Here is a 26,625-nt window from a genome sequence, read left to right as displayed (position 1 = left end):
CAAGTAATCCACTGTCAACACTAGGGACTATATTCGTGGACAATGAAAATCATGGGACGACAATTGTGGTCTTGGACCTAAATAAATGTAGCTTCATAAGGGAATCGAGGCAAGACAATCCACCTCCCCACCTCTGCTTTTGAAATCTTTTTTACTTAAAAACACATATCTTAATGTATTTGAAGATGTTTTACATATAAACCAATGTGAAAAACAGAAGATAAAAAACTTCATTTAGTATCACATTGAACTATTATAAAGTTACTTTAATTCTGCCTGAAAAAATTGTGAAATATTTTGTTTCAAAAGCCTTTTTTTCAAACTAAACTGTTTAAAATCTTTAACAGTTTACAAATGTAACTTGAAGCCACTCATTATATATTAAATTGTAAATACCTTTAACTCCTCATAAACAGTGGTGGATCCAGAAATTTCCATAAGAGGGGGCCCACTGATTGCCCAAGAGGGTGCCCACTCCGGTCATTCTTCAGTGAATCCATATATATTAAAGCAACCAAATTTTTCCCTGAAAAGGGGGGCCTGCCCCCCCCCCCCCCCCTAAATCCGCCTTTGATAAACCTCTTTATATAAAATGCACTTCTTTATTGTCTAATTAGAGATCAAACTAATTTTGGAGCCAAATTTTAACCTTTTGATCATCACATGATCATATAAGTAATTAATCTGTCCACTCACATTTACTCACTTCACACTTGAGTAACTCTAGTTATGTACAAAAATAAATTAACCTGACAAAGGTATTTCATCAAATTATGCAACAGAATTTGGTTCAGATATTAAAGCATTTGGCAAAAGGGAAAAGTTTTAATCTATGAACAGTAAAATTTACAATCATAAGGGAGCTACAATTTGATTTTTATGGGGGGGGGCTAGGATGAAAAATTTTGTCCTGCATTTTTTTTTAGCTGTAATCTCTGTCCTGCCTTTTTATTTTTCACTCTGTTCGGTCCTGCCTTTGTTTTTTAGTTTATCCTGACTTTTTTTTTACCTAAATTGTCGTCCTGACTTCTTTTTTTTTTTTGCAAGTGTCTCATCCTGCCTTTTTTTTTACTCAAAACTCCTGTCCTGCCTATTTTTTTCAAATTTCATCCTAGCCTTCCCCATAAAAATCAAATGGTAGCTCCCTAAGGCCCAAAGAAACTGCATTATACTCTTGTAAACAATTGTAATTCAATTCAATTCAAATATTTATTGTCATGTAAACTCTGAATAATAAGTTTGAGACAAATAATATAAACATACACAAAATACATTTAACAAACAAAACCATGAATGCATATATAATATTGACCAATGCATTTAAGAAGGTCTTTGTAAGAATCAATAATGCAGAGGTCAATTCATGACATGTCTTAGAAGATTGAAAAAGGGAAAGTTAAAGTACCTTAAATATAGAGTTAATCAATTAAAAACTTCACAATTCAAAAATGTAAAAAAAAAAAACACACTCTAGTATGTTTGTTTCCATATAGGTGTAATACCACCATTGATTTTTTCCTATTAGTCTTTGTTAAATTTGCACTTTTCAAAAAAATGTGCAGAATTTATCTTTGTTTCAATTAATAAAGAAATACTTGGCATGAGTAAAGTTTTATCCTGTCCAGTTCTATAGAAAAAAATTCACATAACATTTCATTGCATATAAGAAAATAACTATCATTAGAAGTTAACCAATCAAATTTCTCCCCTTATTTTATCTGTGTACAAGGTTTAGTCACCATGTAACCTCAAGATTACAAATTTTTTTATAAAAATCCCAAATAAAAAATAATGGTGTTTTGAAATACCCAAGACATATGTTTATGACACCGAAATGGTTTTACTGCAATAAAATGTAGGCTTAATTACCTACAACTGTAAAATTCAAGGGAATATTTTTTTCGACCTACTTTAGTTATACAACCGGATGTGACGTACCATGATTTGGTGGTATTACACCTATACAAATGATATAGCAGCTATTCAATGAAACATGCTAAAATTGTATATTCAAAAATTCTATAATTGGCACGGGATCACCCTGGATGTCAAAAACATTTTTCCACAGCTCTGACCTTACTTATAATAGCAGATACCAATGCAGCCACTGAAAAAATTAAGTCTTTGTAAATCATAGGCGGATTTAGGGGGGGGGGCCAGGGGGCCCGGGCCCCCCCCCCCTTTTTGGGAAAAAAATTGGTTGCTTATATAGGGAATCACTGAAGCGTGACTGGAGCGGGCCCCCTCTTAGGTCATTCAGTGGGCCCCTACTTATGAAAATTTCTGGATCCGCCACTGGACTAAACACTTTCCAGATTACAGTGGTGAAAAGATACAGCAAGAAACTAAAAAACATTACTTTAAAAATAAATCAGTTTTTTACTTTATTACATGTATTGATGTTGGATAAAATAAGGAACAATCATTTAAGGTGGGTCCAATATCAAGGTTATATATGTTAAACTAGGAACGGTTATTTTCCTTTTCTGCTAGTGCTCTTATGTCTGATAATATTTCCCAGGATTAGTAAATGGTGGTGTCAATGAAAATTTGTTAGATCTGCTCCTATAAACAAGATGCTTTCCAATTCTGTCTGTTGTTTATCAGTACCATACATTAGAGGAAGGAGCCTTTGAACAGTTCTTAAATGTAAGGAAAATTTAATATGTTTACAGACCTGGCTCTATGATGTCTGTTATCATTCAGAATCATCATACATTGGTAAAGGCTGCTATATGATTCCTTGTTTTAAGCATCAAACCATTAAAATCCCAGGTTTCTGGTGAACGTTTGAAATTGTTGTCTTAATTTTTTTCTTCAGAGAATTTTTTTAAACTGTTTTTTTTTTAAAGTTAAATCCCAGGTTTCTGGTGAATTTTAGTGCTGTCATTATTTTTTCTAATAAGTATTTTTTTTGACTGTTTTTCTTTTCATCTTTTTTTGTTTGTTTTCTGTCATGGTTTGTGTCTCTCCTTGACAATATTATTATAAGATATAAGTGTCTATTTGTTATCTTCCATCTCTCTTTTTTTTTTTTATTAAATTGACTGTTGAATTGAATTACATACATGCATTCCTATAAATAAAGTTGAAGATGAGATACACTTTGTAACTGAATGTCCACTATATATTGATAACAGAAATGAGTTTTTTACTGTAATTTCTCTAAATTGTAATAATTTTCAATCTTTAGACAATTTTTCTCAGTTTTTATGGTTATTTACACAAGAAAATTTAAATGTGTATAAATGTTTAGGAAAGTATTTATCTAAAAATCTAGAGATAAGGAGAAGTTCAAAAATAATAAATGCAAATTAGCCACAAATATACATATTTTGAGTGGTATATGATATTAAATGGTATATTCTAAAGATGTAAATTGTATTATCGGGTTCTGTCCTGGCCTTTTATAGCATTTTTAATAGTATTAAACAATGTTGTTTTCTTATATTATATGTCTCTAATTTATGTCTAATCTTACGTACTTGTATGTAATGTCATGAAAGCTCTCTATAGGCCCCTTTAATTGGAAATAAATATTCTTCTTCTTATTCTTATTCTATATCTATTTTTCTGTGAAGATTTTTTTTATAGTTTATACTACAAAAATCCTGTTTCTGAAAGAAATTTCAAATTAAGTCTATATAGAAGTATTTTTGGTTTTTTTTTCATGTTCTAACAAATTACACAAAATATTATAAAAAAAAATAGTCATACAGGTCAGGTATGTTCGATTCGCCGTGTTCAGTCAATTCATTCGTATGAAAGTATCCTCTAGTTGTTTCACCAGAGTCCAAAATATAATAATATACCTATTTATATGGATTACTGAATTACGAAACTTGAACTTATTGTAAAATCTTATTTCCTTGTTGTCTTTTATAAATCGTTTCGACTAGAGGTATTTGGGGCATGGACCCCCTTTTCGACCAAGTCGTTATTTATAATTTTCTACTGCACAACGTGTAGACAAACACCAGAAGTCATAAATCCATAATTAGTCGATTGCAATACCTTTTCTACTATCCACACGAACACCAAATGAAAAAAGAAATCTCTGAGTGTTACTGTGTAACCTCCCGCACAAGAGTTGAAAAATTAGGGATTACACTAAAGACCTGAGAGTGGATCCGAAAAGACATGAATAGACTCAAAGGATTGCTCAAATTGCAATAACTTTTTTTGTTCTTCAATGTAAATTCATCAAGTTAGAATATTATTAAATGTATCCATGTTCATTAGAATTAAATGTTTTGAATAAAAAAAATTTGTTGATGCCAAAACTCGGGGGTGCACGTACTATATAATAAGGGGTAGGCAGAGGCGGATTTAGAGGGGGGCCCAGGGGGCCCGGGCCCCTTTTTGGGAAAAAATTTGGTTGCTTATATAGGGAATCATTGAAGCGTGACTGGAGCGGGCCCCCTCTTAGGTCAGTCAGTGGGCCCCCACTTATGAAAATTTCTGGATCCGCCACTGGTAGGGATGAGCCGCTGGAATAGGTCACTTGACTATTTCATGCTCTATGATATATGAAAAGGGAGAGAAATTCAGATTAAATACAAAATGTATATCAATAGGTTGATATTATCACTTGCTTGGTTATATCATAAGTATCTAAAACTAATCAGATGTCTGTGTATTTATTTTTTATGCCCTTAAACCACAGGCGTATTTAATGTATGATCAGTCATTTGCCGCAAACCAATTAAACTCTATTTATTCTGATGAGGTATTTCCACTGACACCAGAGCATGGTCACATGGACCAGTGATAGATGCAATGAATCCAACCATTTTGACATTTGCACCCAATTAACATTCAAGGGTTTGGATACATACAGTCTGATTTAAAACAAGGATTTGTATAGTAAGACTTACTATACAAATCCTTGTTTAAATCAAGTCCCCAGGGCCCACTATCCACTACAAACGGAAGTGGTTTTAATCAGACTGCTTACATCTAGAAATTGACAATGAGTGTCGGTTGAAAACAAAACTTTACGACAAAAGAGATGATTTCATCTTTCCAATTGTAAACTTTCGATGATTTCTAAGTAGCACCATTCTAGCAGCACATGCGTATGGTATATATCTCCCAATTGATACGATATTCCCGTGCTTGCATTTCCTATCATGACTTTCTTAATTAAGGGGTTGCTGGTCACAAGAAAGCTATTCAACCAAGAGTTCCAAATGGTGAAATTGAAATCATGCCTTCTTAAATTTTACAGACGCCATGGAATAACCGTTTCACAAATAATATCGGATATTTTCCGTACGTCGTAACTACAATCCCCTTCCCTTTCATAAATACTAGAACACACCTGTCATATCGCGGGTCTGTGACTGAATTAAAGTATATAAATATGCGTAAGCCTTATTTTAGTATTGGTATTGCCAGCCAACTGATAAAGTCATGCCGACTATAAGATGTTCAGTTTTCTCTTCTTTCAAAATCTTTCTGTTTGAACCCGTCGATCTGGAACTTATCAATTATTGGTAATATTAATTATTTGGAAAATAAAAGGACCTGGAATGGAGTATTTTTTAATCAACAACATTGTCCTATATTAGTTAAAAATGAAGTTGAATTCTTTGATTCGATGTTTTACGTCATACCGGCAAAAATTGAATACTGTATCTATACGCATTATTTTAAGTCCAGATTTTTAGTATTTTTAGTATTCGTATTGTCATCTTAAAAGTCATACTTCAATTGAAATACTACAATAGGGAACAATGTCAACTATAGTGAAAAAACCTACATGCTATATGAAAGGGTATGAACCATCACTTGTAGATGTTATTCTTACACTGAATGGAACAACATTTTGTTTCAAAACACTGAAGTATGATTGTCATCCTATGATATCTACTTTTATAAAAGGTCATACACATAATTGGGTAAACTGTAAGACACAATATAGAAGTTTTAAATCTTTTAATGTTGATAATTACATTAATGATCTTGATGATATATATTTTTTTAACATGATTCAGATGAATGTATAGATCATATAAATTTGGTATATAATGATTTTGAAACTGAAGTCTCTGATGTGATAAATTGTCATGCACCATTGAAATACAGATACCCTCGAAAAAAACTCGGTACCATATACATGTATATGTATGAACAGAAAACTAAGAAAAGCTAGTTTTCACAAACAAATGCTGAGAACAAAATTTGAAAAATACAAAACAAGCAAAACTTGGGAAGCATATAGAAAACAAAAAAATATGGTCATAAAATTAAAAAGAAAATCAGTAAACATTTATTTTCAAGAAAGATGTGCTGGAGAACAAAAATCAAAACACTTTTATAGCACAGTCCAACCATTTTTTTTCTTCTAAAAAGTCTATCTGTAGCCATCAAAAAATTGTACTTGTGGATGATAGTAAAATTTTAAACAACACTTAAGATGTTTGTGACAACTTTAATATTTTTTTTGTTAATGTTGCCAATGACATAGGCAAAGGTACTATTTTTGAAGAAAAAACACATTCCAGTATTTTAAAAATTAAATCTTACATACAACATGATAAACCTTTTAATTTTAAACCTATACATGTTGACAATGTAGATAAACTGGTAAAAAAGATCAATATAAAAAAAGCTACTGGTGTAGATCAGATTTCATCTAAACTTTTACGAGCTTGTGCACCAGTACTCAACAAACACATAACAACATTAATAAATAACACCATAGAATCCAGTGAGTTTCCATACAGACTCAGAGAAGCTCATGTTGTACCTTTACTTAAAAAGAATGATCCACTGGATAACTATAGATCTGTGAACATTTTACCAACAATTTCAAAAGTATATGAAATGGTTATATCTGACCAGTTGACTGAATTTTTCGAGAATATATTTCATGCTTTTTTATGTGCATTCAGAAAAGGTCATGATGTCAGACAACTTTGATGAGACTCCCTGAAGATTGGAAAACAGCTTTGGATAATATGTATGTGGCAGCTATTCTAATGGATCTTTCGAAAGCTTTTGACTGTTTACCACATGATATTCTTTTAAGTAAATTACCTGCCTACGGTCTTTCTTCTAAATCAGTGAAATTACTTCAAAATTATCTTACAGATCGTAGGCAACAAATCAAACTACAGGGAGTACTTAGCAGTTGGGCTGACATCCAGAAAGGGGTACCCCAAGGCTCAATCCTGGGGTCCCTATTATTTAATATTTTTATAAATGACATATTCTATTTTATTGAACATGGTACCCTGTATAATTATTCCGATGATAATACTCTGTCATATGCTGACTACAATTTTGAAAATTTATTATGTACACTTGAAAGAGAAAGTGCTGTTTTAATTGACTGGTTTAGATTTAATTGTATGCAGGCAAATCCTGATAAATTCCAAGTCATTGCAGTTGGAAATAAAACATTTACAAAAAAGCCTGTTTTTAATATACAGTCAGCAAAAATATCCTGTGATGAGAATGTCAAACTTTTAGGTATTGATATTGACTATCAACTAAATTTTAATCACCACATTAAACATATCTGTCGTAAAGCATTCCCACGGTGGGTAAGGTTGTCCTGCGAGAGAACGTTCTGTGCTGGTGATTTGGTCCTGACGGGTGCTGGTGATCAATGAAAAAATGTATTTTTGAAAATACAATGAATATATGTGGAATCATCTTTTAGAAAAGTTGTTCTTATGGTAATGACCCCCCCCCCCCAAAACACACACACACACCCTTTATTTTAAAGCATCAAAATATTCCTCATTTGTTAGGAGGGATACTTTTCATGTCGGGACAGTTTTCCTAATATTTGAAGGCTGTATGGTTGCCTGTAATTGCAATGTCATCTGAACCTCTGTTGATACATGTAGTTGTCTCATCAGGCTCATTGGCAATCATATTAGATATTAGACCAAAAAATATATGTCTGTCTACGGTTACCCGACCCACCCTATTTTGAGTGCCGACCCTTAGTTATTTTATCCGCCATAAAGCGAAAAATAATCTGAACTCGTGTCAAAAGTAAAGATAGTGTTGCTTATTTCAATACATTGTAAGTCCCCTGACTTAAAACAGACATATATTTTTTGTTGGCCTTACTCTTTGTAATTTTTATAAGTATACACCCTAAAGAAAAGTTGTTTGGAATGAAATGAATCCCCTCCAGATCCTCCTTAATTAGTTAAAAAGGCTTTATTTACTTCTTACCTTCTTTAGAACTTTGTTTTTTTTGGGAGGGTGGGGGACAGGTTGAACCTGTTGTTAATAAATTGTAAATCAGGCCATTACTTTTTCTCAATTTAATTGTTGCGTATTTTACATGTCTGGACTGTATTCTTTCTCTGTTTTGAAGGCTGTATAGATGCCTATATTTACTTTGTTATTTGAACCTCTGTGGATAGTCGTTTTATTGGCAATCATACCACATATATATTTGTTCTATATGGATTGCAGACCTGAAGAAGATGTTTATGCTGCAAACTTCAAACAGCATACTACAACTTTTTTTACCATGGAACAATTGATCAGAATTGAACTATACATGTATACATTAATAATTGATTTCATCCCAGTCCTCATGTACTTGACCACTATAGCTATTAATCAACAGAACAAATGCAAATACTTATATAGTTTTGATGCCATGAAAGTTTTTTTTTTTTTTTTATAAATCTCTAATCTTTTAAATTATATCAATATACATGATATATTAACTGTATCCCAATATGAACATGTTGGGCTCTTCTACAGCAGAATACAATGTATATATACAGTATAACGTTTTCTCATTTGTATAGGCCTGTTTACAGGATGTGGAATGGAATACTGTTGTCAGTCTGTCTGTCCGTCCGTTGTCAATTATGTCAGACATTAACTTAAAAAGGCTTTGATAAAATTGCATAAAACTTTGGTGAATTGTTTATATCTATCGACGTGAGCTCCCTTTCTTTTTTTTAACTAATTTTAGAATTTATGTTTCCAAGTCCTAAAAAAAGGGGGTATATTCCAGTTTTCAAACTTTAACTCATAAATGCTTTCAGCAGTTCTCATGAAACATTGGTGAATTGTTGAAATCTTGTTATGTAAGCTGCTGCCTTTAGATAGAATCTTACAAATTTTACATTTCCAAGTTATGGTTGTTTAATATATTAAAAAGGGGGAATTTTCAAGTTTCTGATAATGTTATCAACAATTCTTATTCAACTAAGTTGGTGCATTGTTTATATCTAGTGATGTAAACTCCCTGTTTGATTTTCATAAATTTCTAATATGACATTGAGAAGTAACTTTATTCTTAGTACATGTGACAAGCTTATCAAGCACTCATGGCCCAGCTGGTTATTGAAAGTAGAATGCCTATGGATGACTTTTAATTTCTTGCATCCATTTTATTTGAATTTTAAGGAATAGTGGTTATTTATGTAAACAAATCCCACATTGATGTATAACATGTACATTAATCAGACATCAACCCAAGCCAACCTGGATGTAATTGAAAGACATCTAGAGGTCAATACACAGTTTTAAACAAAAGACAAAATAATGAAAAATATCGCAAAGTTTTCAGAAGAATTATTATGAAATGTATTAGCAATATTTAGAACATGTAGAATATATCGTTTAAAATTTAGGTTCCACCTATCATTTTAAAACTGGTATTTCGTTGCGGCTAGTCTATCAGAGGGATATTTCATCGATATGGAATCTTATTTAAATTTATCATGAAGTCAGATTTGAACATGGACTTGGGAAATGAAGGTGGAGTAAAGCCTGAATGTCAGTTTTAGTCTTATATATGTTTGTCAATTTTACTCTTATATACATGTATGTTTACATATATTATTGATTCAGTGGTGATGGTAAATAGAAACTCGCAAGTCTAAGATAAAATTTCATAGTTTTGAATGTTTCTTCATCAGTTTACTAAAATTAGGTGGAAATATGTTCTTATTTCCAACAGAGGGGCACTCAACCTATATCAATTTGTGCATGAAGTGATTGATAGTTGATAGATACTGAATGCTTTTACCACAAATTTGTGAAAGTTTTAACCGGTATTTATACTTTAAACATGTTAAATACAATAATAAAATTTATGTCTTTCACTTCAGGACTTCTGATCCAACCATGTATACGTAGTATGGCATGTTATTGAGATATGGTTTTGGCCGATGGATGGATATGAAGGACCTGTATATACGTAGTACAAAGTATGTCACTGGATTGAGCTCTTTGTCCAAGTGTATTATGAAAGTGCTTTGCTTTGAGCTCAGTTCATTGTTATGCAAATCATTCATTGGGAAATAAAGATTTGACAGACAACTCTCATGTACAAGGAATTATCAAAGTTGTATCCATTTTATGTACAATGTAAGTAATAGGGAGATAATAGCATTTTATTTAGATTTGAATCAAAGACAGACAACTCTCATGTACAAGGAATTATCAAAGTTGTATCCATTTTATGTACAATGTAAGTAATAGGGAGATAATAGCATTTTATTTAGATTTGAATCAAACAGTTTTGTCCATTAGCCAAATTTATTTAAAAAACACAAATTTACCAAACAACGCTACTCTAGCTACTAGCAATATGATGCCTGATTGTTATGTTACACTTTACTTTATACATCTATACTGCCTACATGACACCTTAGTCCTGAGTGTAAATGGTCATCCAGTATGTTAAAAAAATTAAAAAAAATTATATGGCCTATCACGGGTAGTAAGGTCGTCATATCGAGGAGCGTTTAGTACAGTGATTTTGTCATAGTTTGGATAAGTTAGACATGGTTAATTTATGTTGCTTCCCTAAATTTTTGCCTCAGTTCTATTCACACGAGCAGATAAAAAGCAAATAAGATGCTTGAATTTGTATTGGAGGTCAAACGATCTATATTGGAGTTGTTGTCTCACGAAATTAACGCAGAATAAGCAAGATATCGGAATTGCTATGGTTTGGTTAAGCGATTGACATGGTTTGGTTAAGAGTCTAGAAATTCGTCATGGTTTTGGTCAAGATTGTCATGGTTTAGATCGAAATAAAAATATATGTGTTTCACTTTAATACTGAAAATTTGATTGATTGCGCCTGTTATTGAACGAAGTTACACTTTATATTAACTGTCTGCGAAGAAAAAAAGCCTGTTTAACCAAATTTAGCGGGTTTAATCGTCAAAACGTAAGTTAAACATCTAGTTTTAAGTATGAGGTGGTATATTATTAAATGTGATTGAAAAATAAATTGAAATTCAAAGACCCACGTGTTATGTTGTCTGGTACATGTACATTTAGGGGACGACCATTTGATATTCTGGGGTGTGTGTGGGAGGGGGGGAAAGGGGGGGGGCTGGAGGATTTGTTTTTGATCGGTTATTTATTTTTGTAAACTAAGAGGACAGATTGTTCATTTAGTGCACTGTTGAAGCAAGATTTTTGATTTTCATTAAAGCAAGGGACTGATTATTCATTTTCACAACGATATTTATGATATTCAAAAACATACAATTTTTAGATGATTTGTTTATTATAAATAATACATGTATAGTCAAGTCATTATGTACCATTTAATCAGAATTAATCATCATCCTTTGCAGAAATGAATCTTTTATATTCCCAACTGCATATACATGTATTGCATACATACATAGTATTAATTTAAAAGTTTACTTGTAACTTGCCTCTATTTAAAATATTGGCAAACCTTTTTTTAAGGGTTTTTGGAGCCGCCACTGAAGGCCCAAGAAGCTATAGAACAAATGATGCAAAATCATGCTTTCTGGGTGTTCAAAAGAACCTGTCATAATCTGAAAATGCAAGTTTTGTTTTAATAATTTTTTGACAATATTTTGGTCTCAAAGCAAAATGTATAAATTCAGTGCAAGACTTGAGTTTCTAGGGACAACATCAAAAGACCAATGTGCATGATAAAGCAAAATTGGAATTCACATAGTTAAGTCGTGGCTGCTGTTTTTTAAACTCATGATCAAGTTCATAGCACAAATTACTAGATTACAAAATGAATGCAACACTAACAGAATACAGAAGGGCAATCAATGAACAAAAGACACAAAAAATCAGGGCTACGTATGAGGGAAGTCAGAACTTACTTCTTGCAAGGCACTCGCCTTGAACACAATTAAATATGGAGAAAGACGTTTGGTTTTGAAATTTCCTACATGAGGCATTTGCCTCAATGAAGTAACGGCCCTGTTAAAATAAATGTGAGGTAAGGTTTCCTGAGACAACATACCTTAAGTTAAATGAACCCAATTTTCAGACATTTCAAGTATATTTAAATAATATTTATGTTTTTATTATTAAAAATTTGGGAAGTGTTTCCCGTTTTTTTTTTTTGGAAAAGATGATCTTTTGAAGAATCTGGTGCCATCTCATACTTTGGATTAGACCGGCTGAGTTATTTATTTTCAATGCATTGCAAGTCAGGTACTTTTTTGTAATATATTTTCAAACTACCACAGAACAAACCATTTATTTTTGTGATTATCAAGGCTGAGTTATTTATTTTCAACCCCCCCTCCCCCCTCCCCCAGAATATCAAATGGTCGTCCCTTTAAACTGTATACGACCTTAATTTAGAACTGGCTAGACAAGAAATCATCGTTTGTAATAGGACAGAACGGATTATAAGATGGATGAAGAATAAACAGATGGTAAGTTTGTTGATATATATCACAAGTACACTTCATTTGAGCTTCTTAGATATTTTTGTGCTATCTATATTTGCCGTTTATCATTTTTGCTTATTTGATTTCAATTTACTAGGTAATATCAAATGTGGTCCGAGTACACAGTTATCGTCGAATATAGTCCCTAGTGTGGACAGTGTGTTACTTGTCATTTTTTTTTTTATACCCCTTCCAACTTATTCATTTATGTTTTATGCCTCAAGTAGCAAGAAGGGGGATAAAACTGCACTGTAAAAAAATTTGATACACGAATTTTAATGTAAAGTAGTGATTTGGTCCAGTTGAAAAAGGTCAAAAATTAGCATTTCGGAAGCTGTCAAAAGTATATATTTAAAGTATATTTAAATAATATTTATGTTTTTATTATTAAAAATTTGGGAAGTGTTTCCCGTTTGTTTTTTTTTGGAAAAGATGATCTTTTGAAGAATCTGGTGCCATCTCATACTTTGGATTAGACCGGCTGAGTTATTTATTTTCAATGCATTGCAAGTCAGGTACTTTTTTGTAATATATTTTCAAACTACCACAGAACAAACCATTTATTTTTGTGATTATCAAGGCTGAGTTATTTATTTTCAACCCCACCTCCCCCCTCCCCCCAGAATATCAAATGGTCGTCCCTTTAAACTGTATACGACCTTAATTTAGAACTGGCTAGACAAGAAATCATCGTTTGTAATAGGACAGAACGGATTATAAGATGGATGAAGAATAAACAGATGGTAAGTTTGTTGATATATATCACAAGTACACTTCATTTGAGCTTCTTAGATATTTTTGTGCTATCTATATTTGCCGTTTATCATTTTTGCTTATTTGATTTCAATTTACTAGGTAATATCAAATGTGGTCCGAGTACACAGTTATCGTCGAATATAGTCCCTAGTGTGGACAGTGTGTTACTTGTCATTTTTTTTTTTATACCCCTTCCAACTTATTTATTTATGTTTTATGCCTCAAGTAGCAAGAAGGGGGATAAAACTGCACTGTAAAAAAATTTGATACACGAATTTTAATGTAAAGTAGTGATTTGGTCCAGTTGAAAAAGGTCAAAAATTAGCATTTCGGAAGCTGTCAAAAGTATATATTTAAAGTATATTTAAATAATATTTATGTTTTTATTATTAAAAATTTGGGAAGTGTTTCCCGTTTTTTTTTTTTTGGAAAAGATGATCTTTTGAAGAATCTGGTGCCATCTCATACTTTGGATTAGACCGGCTGAGTTATTTATTTTCAATGCATTGCAAGTCAGGTACTTTTTTGTAATATATTTTCAAACTACCACAGAACAAACCATTTATTTTTGTGATTATCAAGGCTGAGTTATTTATTTTCAACCCCCCCCCCCCCCAGAATATCAAATGGTCGTCCCTTTAAACTGTATACGACCTTAATTTAGAACTGGCTAGACAAGAAATCATCGTTTGTAATAGGACAGAACGGATTATAAGATGGACGAAGAATAAACAGATGGTAAGTTTGTTATTATATATCACAAGTACACTTCATTTGAGCTTCTTAGATATTTTTGTGCTATCTATATTTGCCGTTTATCATTTTTGCTTATTTGATTTCAATTTACTAGGTAATATCAAATGTGGTCCGAGTACACAGTTATCGTCGAATATAGTCCCTAGTGTGGACAGTGTGTTACTTGTCATTTTTTTTTTATACCCCTTCCAACTTATTTATTTATGTTTTATGCCTCAAGTAGCAAGAAGGGGGATAAAACTGCACTGTAAAAAAATTTGATACACGAATTTTAATGTAAAGTAGTGATTTGGTCCAGTTGAAAAAGGTCAAAAATTAGCATTTCGGAAGCTGTCAAAAGTATATATTTAAAGTATATTTAAATAATATTTATGTTTTTATTATTAAAAATTTGGGAAGTGTTTCCCGGTTTTTTTTTTTGGAAAAGATGATCTTTTGAAGAATCTGGTGCCATCTCATACTTTGGATTAGACCGGCTGAGTTATTTATTTTCAATGCATTGCAAGTCAGGTACTTTTTTGTAATATATTTTCAAACTACCACAGAACAAACCATTTATTTTTGTGATTATCAAGGCTGAGTTATTTATTTTCAACCCCCCCCCCCCCCCCCAGAATATTAAATGGTCGTCCCTTTAAACTGTATACGACCTTAATTTAGAACTGGCTAGACAAGAAATCATCGTTTGTAATAGGACAGAACGGATTATAAGATGGACGAAGAATAAACAGATGGTAAGTTTGTTGATATATATCACAAGTACACTTCATTTGAGCTTCTTAGATATTTTTGTGCTATCTATATTTGCCGTTTATCATTTTTGCTTATTTGATTTCAATTTACTAGGTAATATCAAATGTGGTCCGAGTACACAGTTATCGTCGAATATAGTCCCTAGTGTGGACAGTGTGTTACTTGTCATTTTTTTTTATACCCCTTCCAACTTATTTATTTATGTTTTATGCCTCAAGTAGCAAGAAGGGGGATAAAACTGCACTGTAAAAAAATTTGATACACGAATTTTAATGTAAAGTAGTGATTTGGTCCAGTTGAAAAAGGTCAAAAATTAGCATTTCGGAAGCTGTCAAAAGATTTCAAGACCCTCTTCACATAAAATTGTCCATATTTTGAGTTAAAGCTGATGAAGTTTTCTATAATTTTGATATAATTTGTCCCAAAAGTAGTACAACACATTGTAAAAATTTTATGGAGAAAGCGCAGGTGGGATTTTTTTATTTCCATTTATTGCCTAAAAAAAATGCACTACGAAATAACTACATGTACTCGGACCATGTAAGATGACGTGGGAAATACATAAATGAGACAGGAAACCAACAACACAAACATGAATTCTTCAACAATAGGATGAATTAAATAGGCCAAACTCTTTATCTGCCTGTTTCTATAAAATGGGTAAAACAGAGACAACCAGAGATCTGAAACCATCAAACTATTCTCAGTATAGCGTAAATATTGGCAGCAGAATAACATCCTGAAATTTAAAAGAAGCTATCTTAGAATCATGACTTTTTATCATTTGTTATTTGTTTGAAACTAGGTCCCACTAAATGTCAGTACTTTTTTGTGTCTTTAGTGTTTCTGCTACTTGATTTTCTTGTTTAAACCCGATCTGGTGAGTTTACATGTGTTGCATGGTTAAGGCGAAGAAGAGGTTGAGGAGCCCGCAAACATGTTTTACTCCACAATAATTTGTATATACTGTATCAAGTTAAGTGTCTGTAATGCCATGAATATCGTATGTGACTGTGTATCATATTTTGCTTTTTATTTTGGACAGAAATTAGGTTGATGATTTTCTAATTGGAATTCCTATACATTGAATTTTGTCGCAACCTTTTATATCTTGCTAAGAAATATGGTTTTGCTCATTGTTGAATGTTGAAGGCCTTTTGATGACAAAAAGCTGCTAACATCTACGTCATTTGATCTCAGGTGGATAGTTATCTCCTTAGCAATCATATGCATCTACTTATAACATATTACTACATTGTATGTGCGTTTTTATGTCCCTTTGTGTTTCAAATGAAACGATTGTTGTTAATTTAGATAGTAACTCTTCATTATACACGACAAGAATTACATAACTGAACCATGTCGAACATAAACTTAACCATGACACGAATGAACCAAACCATGACACAGATATTTCAGTAATTTTGAATTGGTTGCAAAAGTAGGTATTTTTTAGAATAATTGACCGCAGTATTATATCACGAAGATATATGTGATGTAACAGACTGTAAGAAAATAACGTTGTTTATGCACAATAAACCAATAGCCAGTTTTAAATTTTGACATACGCAAGCTCTGTTCTGTGTTAAATCATTAACCATATGATAAAACTTGTGATGTACTAACATATTTACTTTATACAAAGGTACTTTCCAGCTTAAATTAATGATCAGAAGCTCCGTTTACAAAATATCCCAATGTTTACATTTTTCCACTGATTGTCATCAAAAAGACTTAACACCGTCATGTCAAACTTATCCAAACTATGACAAAATCACTGTACTAAACGCTCCTCGATATGACGACCTCACTACCCGTGCCTATTTGGCCTAATAAAATTCTAAAACTATATTTCATTGTACATGTTCTGACAACATTTATCAGTCATTTGCTTATTTCTCAATTTTTGTGAATTAACAGCAATTAACAATTACTAAAATACACTTCCATACCACAACAAAACTGCAAAATTAGTATGGCGTTCATTATCACTGGACTAGTATATATTTGTTTAAGGACCAGCTGAAGGACGCCTCCGGGTGAGGGAATTTCTCGCTACATTGAAGACCTGTTGGTGACCCTCTGCTGTTGTTTTTTATTTGGGCGGGTTCTTGTCTCTTTGACACATTCCCCATTTCCATTCTCAATTTTATGCCTTACTGTATTGGTATTACCTATATTTGTATCCATATCACAAAATGAATTGAAAAGAGAATATTTTTGCAATACTATTTTCATTGAAATTTTATGAGATGACTTCTGTACCAGTTATATTTTTTATGAGTCTTTGAATATAAAAAAAGTAGATGTGGTATGATTGCCAATGAGACAACTATCCACAACAGACCAAAATGACACAGACATTAACAACTGCATGCTCACAAAGGTTCTTTTGATGATATCATTTTCATACTGGCCAATTTTTTTTTTGATTTGACCTGTTTTAGAGGAAATACTTTCATATAATTCATATAAAATAAAACAGAAGTTTACTCTCTAGCGCATCTAGCCCCAAGCATCATGTCAGGCATTGTCATTACTAATGTCTTCTAAACTGAGTATATTAATTCCTAAAACAAGAAAATGTCTTCTAATCTGAGAAACAATTTCGACATTAAAACGAAATCTTTTACTTATGATCATGATGATCCTCCTCAAAGTAATATAAATAGAACCATACAAATAGTAAGCAAATACATGTTCTCGGATACCATCTCCCATATAAAAAAATCACATCATGAAAAAACGAACCGGTTATGGTTCCTCTAGATCTCATAGCTTCAAAATGTATCCAAAATCAAAGATGTGGAACATATTCTATCATAATCATTTGGCAATTAATGCAATTAGGGTCTTTTCCATGCCGGTTTTGAACATAAAAAAAACTAAATATTAAATAAACAACTCTACTAATGCTCAGGTTGGTTGTCATATTGTGCAACACAGTTAATGATATGGGAAAAACATAGAACTTCTTATGTCATACAAAACACTGTCAAACATCCAAGCATACTATCCACACTGATCTGTGTCCACACTTGTATCCTAGTAAAAAGTGTTACCAATGCATTGAACATAAGTTAAAAAATCCACAATACTATATTCATTTTATGTGTCAATTTGTTCGAAAAAAAAGTCTAAAAGAAGAGAGTTTTTTTAATGTCATGATTATCTATCGCTTCCTAGATCTATTGCTTAGCATTTATTTCAGATGACATGGACTTCTCACCCTTATGACCCTGCTGTCTTTCATAACTTTATTCATATACATATATTAATATATAAACAAAAGGCTGCAACTGGTAGTTTTGTATTCAAGAAGATTCGTTGTAAAGAGAATATTTGTGCTGTGAGGGTCAAAATCTAAAATTGCTTATAAATGTTGCTGGACCCAGTTTCTGAATTTTCTGAAATGTGCAAGGTAGATAGACATTGGTAGTATGAAGCGTATGAAGCTACGAGATATTTTGATTTATGAAATTTAAGGCACAATAAACAAAGCAAACGGTAGTTGTCTTGCAAATACTTTTAAATAGATTTTTTAAGGATAATCATTCACGGTACCCTTGTGTTGATTCCATGATAAACATAACAACAATCTCTGTACAAAAGTCTGTGAATTTTCTACAATAATAGTGGTTTTTTTTTCACCAAATTCTCTTTTTCTACTAAATACAATAATGAACTATAAATAATAATGCTTTTCAAGGGGTTTCCTCTTGATATATGTACAAAATGGTCCATCTCTTTTATTCATTGTCTGTGCTGTTTTGAGACCATTGCAGTTCGCACATTTCGTAATTGACGGGCCACAGGAGGGGTCATAAACCATACACGAAAAAATTAGATATTGATCAAAGTACTTAATTTGCATCTCTGAACCCCCCAACCCCGGCTTGTTTTTATTTGGAAGGAGTCTATAAATGGTTACAGACAGTTGAGTACGCATTTTACCTTCAAGGCGTGTTTGCGTTGATGGTTAAAGTCCTTATCTGGCTTTAGATTCAGTATATTAATATAAATTAAGGCTACATTTTAATATAATAATACTAAGAATTCACAATATCAAAAAATGTAGAAAAAAATTTGGTAAAGTGAAATATCTAAGTAACGAGTCATTACTACAGAGAAGGTGTGTTTGACACACACAACTTAAAAGCTTAGTTAGTAATATTACCAATATTCAAATAAAAGTGTGTTTCTTAGTTGGGTATTTTTTCCGTTTACTCATTTTCAATTAGAATTAGGGCACATTTGATTTTTATTCATAAAAGTATTTAAATATCGAAAAGTAGGACACATTGTTCATTCCCGCCCCCTTAATTCTTTATTATGGAATTTTGAAATGAAAAAGCTAAGAAATCTTATTTCTGTTAGTGTTCTCTAGGTTATCTCGTCTTCATTCCCTGACAAAATCTAGTCTGCCTACCCATAAAATAGTAAATTAGTTTTAGTGTTCTATCGAATTGAACTTTCGAAAAGAAAAAAAAATACCTGACAACCGTTCAGACAAAAAAAATAGGTTGAAAATCTTACTGATACAGAAAGTGATTCTTAATAGCTATAAGTAGATATAGGAAGATGTGGTGTGAGTGCCAATGAGACAACTCTCCATACAAATAACAATTTAAAAAGTAAACCATTATAGGTTAAAGTACGGCCTTCAACACGGAGCCTTAGCTAAACACATTTTTCTTTTAAAGATATAAGAAACGAGTCACCGGTGAAAAATAATGTTCTTCCAATTCTTGAACCAGTGCATACAAACATCATAAACTTAGTCTTCTGTGCATGAATTTATAATTTTTTTCGTGTAAATTTCATATAATCTTCATTTTTTTCAATCGGTCATTGTTGTTGTGAAAATATGGCAGGTAATTAAAGTTCGTGTTTTGAAGCCGAAGTTTATGCCCGCGTCACACTGTCCCGATTTTTACGCCGATGGCAACACGATTATGGAAATTTACAAAATCGGGACTGATCGTATCCAGATCGGGCTATTCGTAGTGCCATCTTTAACCATCGTAGAACCATCGGCCACTTTTTCTAGCCTTCGGGGACAACTTCGGGAAGGGTTCTAAATTTTTTAACATGTTAAAAAATCCCCGAAGGTGCGTCCGATGTTGAGGGTTCGTATTGAGTTCGTATCACCATCCTCACCATCGTAATGTCACCGGGAATGCATCTTTGAACATCGTATTGCATTCGTATTTCCATCGTTTCCATCGGGCAGTTTTGACATTACGATGTCTACACGAATGAATCACGAAGCTACCCGAAGGTCTAACGATGGCAACACGACTTCGTAAAGACCTCGCAGTAATCCCGTCGTGTTGCCATCGAATAAAAGTACGAAGGCGACAAGATGGAACTACGACGGCAATAAATCCAGCTAAATGTAAGTTAATTTTCGCGGTAAAATACATTTAAAGTGCCATGCGCGATATGCACTGGTCAGTCTAATACGACAGTTAATAAAGGCGTTCACAAAACATGGAGCTCATATCATATAATTCTATGAGAACAAGAAAGGCGACAGCGTTGTTTCTATTAATCCAAATGGAACAAGAAGAGCATCTATTACAGGCTCAGGATTTACTTTTACAAGTAAAATTTTTTTTTGTCAATTTTTCATATCAAGTAACATAATGAAAATCATAAACGCGCCTCGTACACCAACACTGCATGTACACGTATATAGGGAAACCAAATTTTTCTTCATTATTCTGATTTTTTATGTATCGTCTGAGTTGTTGTCACACGAATGTTTACTCCATTACCATTTTGTTTTCTATGTGTCATATTTTGCCGCATTTATTGCTTTCCCCACATCCTTCCTTTTGTCTATATTATTATGATATTCTCCTGGAAAGAACTCTTTTTGAATAAAAAGGATCAACGAACCCATTACCTTACCTTTAAGATAGATCAGTCAACATGGGAATAATTATTGGTGATTATTCAGACTAGTGCACCTATTTTACAGTTCAAACAAGGCAATGCCGAGCGTGGCATCCCCTCGTTTGTAACATATTGGGGACAAATATGGACACTATATTTGTATATGACACATGCAGAAAATGGTAAATTAAATATGCATATTTGATACATAAACTATTTTTTTAGAAATCAACCAAAACATTCAGTAACTGGAAATACCTTTAATATTGTCTTTAGAACCAGCAGGTAAAAAAATGAGCAACCAATTTCCTGTGTATTATGCAATTTCAAGGAGAAAAAAACAAGTCCATCTGCATGACCTTGACCTTTTGCCTTGAACGTAAAAAATGCCAGATCATTACAAGGAGGAACAATAAATATACCAAATATGGTTAAAATCTTTTGAAGCATATTGGTTTTAGAGTGTCCACAAGGGTGATATTGCCTTGTATTACAACTGCCACTGTGACCTTGACCTTTGAACTTTAAATTCAATAGCGCTTAAGATATTCGTAACAAGTAACACCATACCAAATTAAATGTACAATATAATATATATTCAATATTGATCAAACAATTTAAAACGCGTGAGGCCTTCGGCATATAATTTAAATGCATCGTAAGCTGTACACGACGTCTTTTAGACATCGTATGGCCATCGTGTCATCATCGTAATCCATCGTGTAGCCTTCGTAATCTATCGTGTAGCCTTCGTGATCCATCGTGTAGGCTTCGGCTGAGATATGAAGCTTAAATACCCGTCTTCGGTTAAACTTCGTATGTCCATCTTTTGCTATCGTATATAATTTCGGCACCATCGTATAGACTTCGTTATTCATCGTACTTGCTTCGGTCACTTTTTGGTATTTTAACGAGATCGGGACCAACTTCGTACGAACTTACAATTTTCGCATTCGGGTGTCTATCGTATATAAAAATCGGGACAGTGTGACACGGGCATTAACGATTGTCACCTGTTTGTCAACAATCGACGAAAAAATCACCAAAAAAGCACGGAAATTGAGCACGTGTTTAACATGTAAATTCAGGTTTATTTCAAGGACATCCATGCGTATTGTGATCACCTGATTTTTACGAGATGGGTCACATTGAGGTCACTTTGCATACGGAAAATATGTCGGGGGAATTGCTTCCTGGAATTCTTTAATTTATTCATATTTAGAAGAAATTTACTTTATTTTAATTGCTGGAAGGAAGCAATTAAAATAAAGTAAATTTCTTCTAAATATGAATAAATTAAAGAATTTTCTTCAGAAAAAAGTATATGAACATAAGTTTTATAATGGAACTATCCATTGAGTTATAAAAAAACATATGCATTATTTTTTTTGATTTGAGGTTTCTTATGACTTTAAGATACAACTTTTAAATATTACGGGAAACAAACTCAGGATTAAAACTTTCACTGTGCCCTCGCTCTAACTTACCCCCCCCCCCCCCCCCCCCCCCCAAAAAAAAAAAACAAAACCCAAAAAACGCAATTCTATTGTCATTCTTATAGTCAGCACTAAATTGTTCACAAAGAAATCTGTTTTAAGTTGCTTAAGACACATGATTCAAATGTCTTTTGTTCTATATGTATGCTCTCCATTTTTATGCAAAACCTTTTACAGTTTGATTTTATGGGTTATTGTTGAAGGTCGTACGATGACACATACTTCCTTTTGTTTCTTATGGAAATTTTTCCATTGACAAACATACCACATCATCTTGAGACTCCATTATATAAGTATTGTATAATTTACAAATTTTTGAATTTTTTGAAATACTAAGGAATTTTGGTCCTCAATGCTCTTCAACTTCGTACTTTATTTGGCCTTTTTAACTTTTTTGGATTCGAGCGTCACTGATGAGTCTTTTGTAGTCGAAACGCGCGTCTGGCGTATATATACTAAATTTAATCCTGGTATCTGTAATGATGAGTTTATTTACAATGAATTTTGGTGATCATGCAAAAAGACCGTAATCCCGAAAATCGTAAACATATTTTCTTATCTTAATAGGGGCAAGAGGGGTTTCATTAACAGGTCAAGAAATAAGATTGCAGTTAATTTTAAAAAAAAATAAAAAATTAGGGTTATTTTTTTCTCTCATAATAACCGTAAACAGATTCACAACAATAGCAATTTCAAGAAAGCAAATACCAGTTAATTAGTCATAACAGTAAAGCATCAATGATCATGAATATATGCCACTTTTAACTAAAACATAAAGGCACAGAACCAGGACCGTTTTTCTAATCACCTGCACATCGTCAGGACAATTGCGTTTGGCGAACTTCAACGACTTTTGCAATAACAAATTGTTGTAATATTCTCTGAATGGTACTAATGACGTATCAGAAAAAAATTAAGCAACAAAACGGTTGTTTTATAGCCGTTCTGATACAATGTAAACGAACCCACCAGCACAGAATCAGGACCCACCAGCACAGAATCAGGACCCACCAGCACAGAATCAGGACCCACCAGCACCTGACAGGACCAAATCACCAGCACAGAACGTTCTCTCGTAGGACAACCTTACCCACCGTGATTCCAACAACTGAATGTTTTAAAGCGCATTGGCTGCTACCTAAACTAAATTGAATAAATTGACCATTTTCCACACATTTTTTTTTATCTAATTTTAATTTTTGTCCTTTGGCATGGCATTTTTGCAACAAAAATAACACCACCAAATTTGAAAAAATTCAGGAAAGGGCTTTACGATTTATAAATGAAGACTATGTTAGTTCATATGATGAACTACTTTTACGAGCAAAGGTTCCATCACTGAAAATAAGACGTATTCGTAACATGGCTATTGAGTGTTCTACAACATTTTTTATATAAATTGTCACCACCATGCTTACATGATTTAGTTGTATTGAAAGATTGTAAATATAATTTTAGATATTTTTATATTGTAGATATACCGGCAGCAGTCCTTTTGTGCCAATTACTGTTTTTCATGGGTATCATTTGCGCAAAATTTTGTTTTCCAAATGTATCAATTGCGCCAATAATCGGAACTCATTTGCGCCAATTTACCTGTACATAAAATTATATCTATCATAAATGTCAATGATTAATATTTATTCTTATTTTTGGCTTAAAAAGTATCATCATGTTCGAAGATATTTCACCATGAAAATTAGCATCTGGTCTGGAGAGAAATGACTTAAAATGTATTAGACAGTCCATGTACAGAGAGAAAAGAAAACTTTGAATATTTAATACAAGATATGTCAAAAGAAGAAAATAGAAGCTTTTGCTGATAATGTTTTGGCCTCATATGTATGTTGATGACACAGTGCTTTGTTCCCACCATCCGTATTGGCTGAAACTCTATCTACAGCAAGACGTACCAGTAATGGAACAGAAGCATTCCATAAGAATTATGATGAACTGGTTTATGCATTTCATCCTTCAATGTTTGTCTTTTTGGACAATAAAGTGAAGTTACAAGCTAATGTTACATACATTAAATTGGAAAGTACCCAATCAGCAGCAGTAAGAAGAAAGTATGTTTCAGAAAAGAAAACATTTGACGTGTAAACTGCCGGTTCCAAGACGTCCGAATAAAGGAGGAGGGAAGTGTATATAAGTCTCTGGACTAACGAACCGTCGACCCGCCGACTACTTGCGTGTAAAAGTATTTGGTGAGCTTATATCAATAATTATAATAACGCTTCTCTTAAATTATTTTGTCGATTTTTGGCTGTGCACGATAATAAAATTGCATTATAAAATAAAATTGTATATCATAATTATGGCAAACCAAGTGAAACCAATACATGTTATTCACCTTAATTATAGACATTTGTAAAGAGTTGTATAATCAGCTGGTAAAACAAGAAAAAGAGATAGATTTTCTATTAGAAAGTTATTCATAATAGATTTTATACTTAAACGAAAGAAATCACATGTCCATCGAATTATTCAGTAAAATATAACCGGTACCACGATTTCCCGAGAAATACAAGAACCTTTATAATATCCCAAAAACAAAAATTCCGATAAAAAGATGGATTGATCAAAACTTGAAGATTTGTTTGAAATATAAATCCTGTCAGTAAATCAATTACAAAATCATAATAACAATTATATTTTAAACATAACATTACAAATGAAGCAGTATACAATTATGTTAAAACAAATAGTAGGTACTAGTTGGATAAATAGAGTACGATTTGGTTGAGTACGAGTTGCCGAAGGTACGAGTTCACATGTACATCCTAGTTGTGAAACACGGAGAGCCTTTTCCGAACCTACTTTGTAAAGTTTTATAAACCTTTGGACAACTTCCGATTCCTTGTGCAATTTATTTTTAACAGTAATATTTATGACTTATTTATTTTTTATTTATTTATGTTTTTTAACTACTCGCAATGGACAGCAAAAAAAGGAAACTTCCCAAACATTTTGAGACAGAAGTAAATTACAGTTTTATGAATGGTGTCAATGCCTACATAATGAAGGCAGGAATTGAAAATGCCAGAATGAAAATCTTCAAAACTCAGCTAAAGAAATATGGAGGGTCTTTCTCCGATGAGCTGACTAAAGACACTACATATATAATTGTGGAAGAAAAGATTGATATAACAAGACTACTAAGTATTCTACAAGTTGAAACAATTCCTGGTCATATTAATGTGGTTAACACTAATTGGCTTAGTAGATGTTTTAGAGAAAAATCACTAGTTAACATAGACAGTTTTATCATCAACAGAAATTTGCTCATCTTTAAAACCGATGTGCAAAATGTCAGTAAAACATTTGAGATAAACCCTGAAGATGCTGTGAGGGAAAATAAACAAACAACATTTTCAGGAACACTTAAGGTGGCTCCTGTTTGTACACCAAGTAGAATTCATATTCATGAATCAAAACAAAAAAGGAGTAATGAATGTGAGAGTGGTAATAGTAGTGAATATGAAACAAGTGATGATGATGTAAAGCTAAATCGAAAAGTCTCTGTTCCATCAACTGAGGGCATGTTGAAGGTAATAAAATAAATTAATTGAATTAACTTCCCGAATGATCATGATGATACAATAAAATTGAGAATGGAAATGGGAATATGTCAAAGAGACAACAACCCCACCAAAGAGCAGATACCCAGCTGAAGCCACAAAAGGTTCCTCAATGTAGCCTAGATTTTTTTTGCTTAATTTTACTAAATTTAAAGCATTAAAATATAAGAGCAAATCTGACATGGAGTAAAACTGTTCAATAGGTTAAGATCTATCCGTCAACAAATTTTCAGACTAATACAACAACCTGTTGTTGGGTTGCTGCCCCAGAATTGGTAAATTTAAGGAAATTTTGCAGTTTTCTTACGACCATAAAAAAAAAATGCGTTGTACAAACATGTATAATGCTATCATGTCGTCTGAGGACGCATTTAGTGTTCGGACAAAAACTTTAATTTATGTGAATGGATCTCTATAAATTTTTACTAGAAGGTTCAATACCACTAAAGGAAGGTTGGGATTGCTTTTGGGGGTGATGGTCCCAATCGATAGGAAATTAGGGGACAAAAAGGGGGCCAAAATAAGCATTTTTGTAATTTTCAAACAATAACTTCAAACTTGTGTTTAAATGTATGAATCTCTCTGAAATTATACCACAAGTGTCCATACCATGAAGGAATAGCTAGTTAGTATTGATTTAGGGGGTTATGGCTCAAAATGTTTTGGAATTAGTGGCAAAAAAGGGGAAAAAATAGTTTTTTC

At 32.6% G+C, this 26,625-nt stretch overlaps 1 protein-coding gene across 4 annotated transcripts in view; it reads left to right on the top strand.

Annotated features, from left to right (window-relative positions):
* The window catches only part of LOC139519909 (DNA polymerase lambda-like), a 129,346-nt gene that overhangs the window by 85,813 nt on the left and 16,908 nt on the right, over positions 1-26,625 (top strand). The window contains exon 2 of one of the 4 annotated variants that reach the window (XM_071312209.1): positions 25,287-25,893. The exons of 1 other annotated variant lie outside the window; for it this stretch is intronic. In XM_071312209.1, the coding sequence (XP_071168310.1) occupies positions 25,287-25,893 (607 nt within the window). Of the gene's footprint in view, positions 1-25,176; positions 25,894-26,625 lie in introns of those variants that run through there. 2 more of the 4 variants (XM_071312208.1, XM_071312211.1) reach the window with 2 other exon arrangements.

The sequence above is a fragment of the Mytilus edulis genome, chromosome 4, assembly GCF_963676685.1.
Source record: "Mytilus edulis chromosome 4, xbMytEdul2.2, whole genome shotgun sequence".
Classification (NCBI taxonomy): Eukaryota; Metazoa; Mollusca; class Bivalvia; order Mytilida; family Mytilidae; genus Mytilus; species Mytilus edulis.
This window is presented reverse-complemented; position numbering and strand designations above follow the sequence as displayed.